General features: G+C 34.7%; 1 protein-coding gene across 1 annotated transcript; it reads right to left on the reverse strand.

Annotated features, from left to right (window-relative positions):
* IL2 (interleukin 2) lies at nt 486-4,991 on the reverse strand. Its single transcript, NM_001287567.1, has 4 exons — nt 4,845-4,991; nt 4,690-4,752; nt 1,799-1,945; nt 486-596 (listed from the first exon to the last, which is right to left on the reverse strand). The coding sequence occupies exons 1-4, from the start codon at nt 4,989-4,991 to the stop codon at nt 486-488; spliced, it is 468 nt and encodes a 155-aa protein (NP_001274496.1).

Raw genomic sequence — 7,865 nt, forward strand, 5'->3', positions numbered from 1 at the left:
ACATTGGAGTTTCAGAATTACAGGATCCCTCAGGGTCATGTAATAACTTCCCAGAATATCTCAATAATTCCCATTCTTTAGGGAATGGGCTCCCACATGAATATCTCTTCCAGAATTGCTTGGGGAAATTTTTACAGTATATACCTGTGGTCATATTACAGGACCTTCCTTATTCTGTGCTATTCCCAGAATGACAAATATCTGAGTTTGTTTTTATTCATCAACTTTATTAAATAATTTTAGTCAATGACCTGCATAGACATTATATTTAAAGATTCAATATAAAAATAAATACTTTAGGATAAATAATTTAACTGAATTTTTTAGAGCCCGTAGGGCTTACAAAAAGAATCTTAAAAGATCCATATTTATCATCTTAAGACTAATAGTTACAAAAGGTAGGAAAACATATATCAAAAAATAAATATAAATTTTAAATATTTAAATAAATAGCCTGATAGTTTAAAATGAGAAGCACACAGTTATCAAGTCATTGTTGAGTAGATGCTTTGACAAAAGGTAATCCATTTGTTCAGAAATTCTACAGCCTTTACTGTCGCATCATCATATTCACATGTGAATCTTGTTTCAGATCCCTATAAAAGAAAACATTTTAATTTTGTTTTAGTTCAAAGTAGTTTACCTTATATACAATTATTTTCAGTTCAAGTCTTATAGAGTTATGGCCTTTATTTTCAAGTATATTAAACATATTAACATTCACATTTTCTTCAAATGACCAAAATTATGTGCCTAAATTAGTATATGTTATGATATCCAGATAGTGACATACAAGCTGTAATTTAACTTGTGCTTTTTATTTAGGATGTCTATTAATTAATGAATTTTGTACTTTGACAGATGGATGAGGAAAGAGAGCCATGAATCTCTCACATCACCCAAGTTCCTTGTATATTTCATGCTTCCTATGCGTTTAAAATTCTTAAGGTCCTGAAAGTGAGTATTACCTCTAAATAAAAAGTTAATTGTTTGGTCCATTGGCCATTTTACTGGTTGCCATTTTTTTTAAACAAATCTCTTAGTTCTTCTACCAAATGATAGGAAAAGCTCATTTAAAAAGTAATTTTGGGTAATCAGAATTACCTATTCTGGAAGATGATCTGAAAAAATTTAAAAATATAGTAGGTCCCCTACATCCAAATGAGTTCTGTTCCAAGAGTGGGTTTGTAAGTTGAATTTTGTTTGTAAGTCCTACAGTTAGCCTAGGTACCCAACTTAACACAGTCAGCTATATACTGCTGCTTTTACCCTTGCTTCTAGACATCCTGGGCTTGAAACAAAGATACCCACTACTACTGTACTCTGTACAGTACTATACAGTAAAGTACACAAAGCACAATCACTTGTAGAGGATGCAGGCAAATGACAATGTATGACAGACACGTGAACTAACTTTTATGATTGGACATGTGAACGCACATTCACATCTTTGAAAGTCCACAACTTAAAGGTTCGAATGTAGAGGACTTACTGTATATAATGACACCGGTCTCCTTTCTTTGAAATTCAATTCAGTGTTCTCCCAATCCCAGTTTTGTGTTAATGTGAGGGGTGGGTGGCAAAGTGCATTGGTAGGGGCTTGTCCCTGAGTGGATGGTAGATAGACCCTCTAGCTTACACTTCCCAGATCCACAATTTGTCACCTAACATAAAAATGACTTATATTCATAATGGACTTTAAATGCATGAGTACTTCACAAATACCAAATGTTACACAATGTTAAAATGCCCTTCCATTTATTTTATTTCCAGGAGAACAAATATAGTAATATTTTACCTGTAGTTCCAAAACTATTCTCTTGATATTGTCCATTGAATCCTTGATCTCTCTGGTGTTCAGGTTTTTGCTTGGAGCTAAATCTAGCACTTCCTCTAGAAGTTTGAGTTCTTCTAGTAAACACTTAAGATGTTTCAATTCTGTAGCCTTGAATAGTAGTAGTAAAAGTAGTTATCAGATCAATTTTCCCTGACTAAAGGTCAGAACCAGAAATTAATATCAAAATTAATTTTATTAATAGAAATAGTATATAGTTTGTACCAATTCTCTCTGTTTCTCAGCATTACTATAAAGATGGATCAATATAGTTTACATTATAAGACTGGAAAAATTAGAGTTTAGCTGCCCATAGTTAGCATTAACTGTTAGTTAACAAATAAGGAGTCATTAATTTCAGCTTAATTTGGCTTTGCAAAAAAGGCAACATTTCTGCACCCAAATGCAAATTACTGATATAGGTTGAATTATTTTCCAATCTGTGTAGAAATTATTAGAGCCAAGAGTAGTCTTAATTTGGAAGTATAGGCTCACAGTCTATGATTCTAATATTTAATAATGTAAGAGTTATGAATCATAGAATGTAAGGGACAGAGGGAGCTCTTGGATGTAATCTGTCACAATCGCAACATTTTATAGATTAGTTAATTGTAACTACTTAGTAATAGCTTGACATAGCAAGGCCCATAAAACTGCATCTTAATTTTTTACTTTTCTGTAATAATTATAGTAAGATGCATTGTTAAACATAATGTCTCAATCAAATAAAAGTTTACAGTATTTAAAGGATTTTTGGATAGGCTCCCTGATTTAGACATGTACACACACAAGCACACACATATACATACTCATATATATAATGATAATATTTCACATTTCTATGGTATATTATAATTTCAAAGTGTTCTGTCCTAAATAAGTCCATTTAAGTCTCACAGCCACCTTTTGACATACGTAATACACTGTGTTATCACCATGTTACAAATAAGAAAACTAAATCTCAGAATTTAAGTGTCTTCCCCAACGCCACATGACCAGGCGATGTGTATGTGTGTGTGTGCTCAGTTACGTCTGACTCTTTGCGACCCTGTGGACCATAGCCCACCAAGCTCCCCTGCCCGTGGGATTATCCAGGCAAAAGACTACTGACTAGGTGGAGCCAGAGTTAGATGTCAGTTCTTTTTCTTTATAGCATTACCATAACAACCTTTGAATTAAATGTTTTTATACCTCTCTAAATTCTTTTGCAAACATGGAATAGTTGTAAAATGGACAAATGAATGGAGTTTATCACATTACTTTTAGTTTCAGATATTTTGTGTTGTCATTTAGAAACTGTTAAATTTCAAAGAATTCTACCACCCTGCACATAATCTGGTGTTACCTCACTTTTAGAGAGAGAGGTAGGAATACACCATGTACATTTTATGACATTTTCATCTAATGCCCTTTCAACTTGCTACTATAAATTAACAAGTTTAAAGTTTAAGTTTTTGACATGAACTTGGAGCTCTTTCCCTCAAAATAGTCTAGTGTCTATGCTTCTGGAAGTAAGAGTTATGTGACTCTGATTAAGTTGGAGGAGCGTCTCTATTTCCTTTTCATCTTTTAAAAGGGTAGTTTGAAAAAAAGGGTGAAGGAAGTGAAAGTGTTAGTCGCTCAGTCATGTCTCTTTGTGACCCCACTGACCTTAGCCCGTCAGACCCCAGTGTCCATGGGATTCTCCAGGCAAGAATAACTGGAGTGGGTTGCCATGCCCTTATCCAAGGGATCTTCCTGACCCAGGGATTGAACCTAGATCTCCTGCATTGCAGGCAGATTCTTTACGTTTTGAGCCATCAGAGAAGTCTCAAAAGGCAGTTTGATATCTAATCTCCTCCAAGGTGTAAGATGGTGATCAATGGAAATTCACCCATGACCCTTAAAACACTGTTTTCTTATAAGCTATTCACCCAAGGACAAGCGCTTTCTAGCATCAGAGTCTTGCCCATTACCTTTTGACTGGCATAACAACTAGGAAACTTGACACACCTAATGTATCTCTAGGAGCTTGGATGATGCTTATCTAACTGTCTGAATCCCCGGACAACCAAATGGAACTTTTAGTCTTGGAATATAAGTCATATAGCATCAGAAGTCTCTAGGTTTATTGATGCAAAAAGATGTGTAAATCCCATTTTTTACTCTATACTCTCCAGGAAGAATTTAGTCTTTGTTATTACTTCTAATTGTTAGTGCTTATATGGCATTTCCCATATGCCAGCCACTATTCTGAGTACTTTACATTTATTCATTAATTCTCACAAAAGAGTATGAAGTATATACAATTATCATTTACATAAGAGACTGTGTCACAAAGAGAATAGGTAACTTGCTCAAAGTTACAAAAGCTTGGACATGGCAGAGCTGAGATTTCAGGTTAAATAATCTGCCCTAGGATCTGTGCTATGGATTAGTGCTATACTGCCTCTTGAAGGAAGATCCTTAAGAATCCTTCCTAAAACAATAAAGTATTTTTTCAGATGGGCTCTCTGAAATCAGTTTTGCTAATTTGAATGGTAAAGTGATATGCTCAAGTATCTCCAGAGTTTTATTTTTAAATAAAAAAGTAAGTCAATACAATCTTTTTAAATATTATCCCAGCAATAAAGTGAGAATATTATTCCTCTTTTCCCGTTTCCTCTACCCCAAAATATACATAAGTATATATTTTTTAAAAACTGCAAAGCCATTTTTCAGAAGCCCATTATCAAACTTGATGTTCTTTTTAAAAAGATACTGAAGTTACTATTTCTTCTCCTCAGATGAGGTGCTATTAATCCAGTTAGTGTGTAAATTTTCACATTACTTTCAGTTTTATTAAAATTAAATTGAACATAGAAAGTTGTACTTACGTTAACCTTGGGCATGTAGAAGTTAAATGTATGCATCCTGGAGAGCTTGAGGTTCTCGGGATTCTGAGAAAGCATAACAGATTGTTATTTTAAAAGCAGACTCCAGTTAGAAAAATTAAATGTAATAATTTGAGTAAGAAAGAGAATAAACTTACTTTAACTTTCTCCAAAAGCAACTGTAAATCCAGCAGCAATGACTTCACTTCTTTCATTGTGTTCCCCGTAGAGCTTGAAGTAGGTGCACCGTTTGCAACGAGTGCAAGAGTTAGTGCAATGCAAGACAAGAGTTGTATCTTGTACATTGTGGCAGGAGTTGAGGTTACTGTGAGTAGTGATTAGAGAAGCAGATAGGAAGCTCTAGAACAAGAGAAGCAATTTATACTTTTAATTCTGGAAAAATATGATGGGGGTGTCAAAATGTTTTACATATTACACATACTTTCAAAGATTCTACCTGTGTGGCAAAAAGCATTACCTTTATTTTTCCTCTTCTGATGACTCTTTGGAATTTCTTTAAACCCCCATAAACTGACTGAATGGATGTAGGTGAAATCCCTCTTGGTTACATTAGCCCACACTTAGGTGGCAGTTCTAATTCATACAACTAACGCCTTCTGTATGAAACAGTTTTTCCTCCCTCTTTCTTTAAGGGGGTGGGGATACAAAAATGGCTCATGAAAAATTTCTCTTTGTCATAAAACTGTGCGGAACATGTGGAGCACCGTGTTGTGGTGGACAAGAACAAGAGTAAATAGTTGAAAAGAATAAATTTTTAGATTTGTTGATTAAACAGGAAGAATATTGGTTTCCTGTTCCAGGATGGCTTTACCTTTTTATCTCCACGATGACTGAGCTAATGCATACAATGTGATAGATTACTTCTTACACAATCAGCTAGAGAGGTATTAAAATTAGAATACATAAAATACTCACTGAGTTTGGGACACTGTTTTATGCTGTTTTAATTTTGATGTGTTTCTCGTGTCTGTTTACATCTCTTAATGTCTGTTGCAGTTTTTTTTTAATAGTGTGGTGTTTAACAAATACTTAGAAAATGATTTGCATACAAGAGTACTACTGCTGCTAGGTGTGTGTGTGGGGGAGGGTATTAGTCATTTTTTTACAAATTTGTTTTTGCTCCTTTATTATTTTTTATGGGCAGTAAGGGAATATAATGAGAGTTGGAATGTTGCCAGAATCAAGGATGCTTTTTCTTCCTCTCAGTCTCTCAGGGGCCATCTGAGCCCCTGAGAGTATATTAGTCTTTCTCCCTCTTCATGCCCATTTCATTTCTTTCTATCTGTTGAACAGATTACTTGTATTTCTTTAAATATAAGGAAGAAAATGAGCATAACAATAGGAATCCCCAGGCTTGATTATAGGAAGCTTACTAACTGGAATTTATGGATACCATTTGTATACTTTTAGGAGAAAGACAATATGGCTAGCTTGAGGTGTACCAGTACTGGCCTAATTATTGTGGCTTGGAGTGAGAAAGGCAGGGTAATAAGCAGTCCAGAAGGCCATGATGAGCCATGGAATGTGTATGCGTGTATGTGTGTGTGTCTTGTGGATTGAGAGCTTCTCAGGATAAGGGTATTTGGGCTCAGTTACTCCAACGTAACTCTTACAATACAGACACCAAAACTCTAGCAATAAAAGTTACCAAGAGGGGTATTCATTACAATTCTTGGAGCACCTTTATGAAAAAATAAAGTACTACAAAAAAACTTGTGACTAACAAATACTCAGAAAAGAGTTTACATTCAAGGGTATTGATGCTAGTTGCATAGTAGACTTTATATGTGCCATGTATAAGGGCTTCTCTGATGGCTCAGTGGTGAAGAATCCATCTTCAGTGCAGGAGATGCAGGTTCAATCCATGGGCCAGGAAGACTCCCAGGAGCAGGAAATGTCAACCCACTCCAGTATTCTTGCCTGAAAAATTCCATGGACAGAGGAGCCTGGCGGGGTACACTCCATGGGGTCACAAAGAACTGAACACAAAAGCGTTCAAAGAGTGCCATGTATAAACCAATCCGTAAGTTTCTAGTTTTTATGTTTTTACTCTTTAATAAATTTAGATTTAACCTCTAAAGCACCTGTGACACTGAGTGTAACAAAAATAGCTATAAAATAATACCAGATCAGTATCTTTTAGTCACTAGATTGGGTAGGATACCAGGGATTATGTTCATTTGCACTCAGTACAATGCACTAACTGCCTGAATGATGGTATAGATATATACTTCTAATTTAAACTGGGAAAATTTGAGGAAATACTTTTCCAAACCATGTCTTACAACTCCCCCATTTTTATTACCTTATTTATTTTTGTCTATTCTGTAAACAGATATTTCCCTAACTCCTATGATACTGTCAGGTATATAGAAAGAAAAAAAGTATTCACAGACACATGATTTCGTTTAAGCCTTAGAAGTGATGGTACCATTTTGTAGATTAGAAAATTAAACGTCAGAGAAGTTAAATAATTTGTTCTAAGTTATTTAGCCCTTATTTCCAGTTTGAGACAGAACAAGGATTTGAAATCAGAATATTCCTACTCCAAAGTCCACACGCTTATCATTTATATTCTTTCTCAAAGAAACATGTGTAATAGAAAAGTCATAGGTAGACGAGGATAAGGCCAGGTAAAAGATGATTACTGCCTTGAGAAAGGTGGGTATAAACAATTTTGAAGAAGAAACATGACTTTAAACTGAATTTTGACAACATGGTTAAAATGTAGATATGTAAATTTAAGGTTAAGTTGAGGGTGAGTAGGCAGGAAAGTATATACATTCTGTGAGCATAATTTTTACTTTTTTTTTTTTTTTTTGGTCACACCACAGGGCATGTGGCATCTTAGTTCCCTGATTATGGAATAAACCAGTGCCTCCCTTAGTGGAAGTGCAGAGTCTTAACCACTGGATAACCAGGGAAGTCCAGGTTATACTTTCTAAGGAACACAATTGTACTGAAAAAGAACAGAAAAATGGTTCAGTACTTTTTAGCTATGCAGTAGACAATATTCTGAAGAATATGAAACATCTTCCTAAATTTTAAAAACAAGCATTACAGTTCCTAAGGAGGAAATAAAGAAAAAGTCAGATTAGAGGCAAATAACTTTTTCTTTTAGAAAATATTAGAGACAAATGATCATGCTCTTTTCCTTA

The sequence above is a fragment of the Capra hircus genome, chromosome 17, assembly GCF_001704415.2.
Source record: "Capra hircus breed San Clemente chromosome 17, ASM170441v1, whole genome shotgun sequence".
Taxonomy (NCBI): domain Eukaryota; kingdom Metazoa; phylum Chordata; class Mammalia; order Artiodactyla; family Bovidae; genus Capra; species Capra hircus.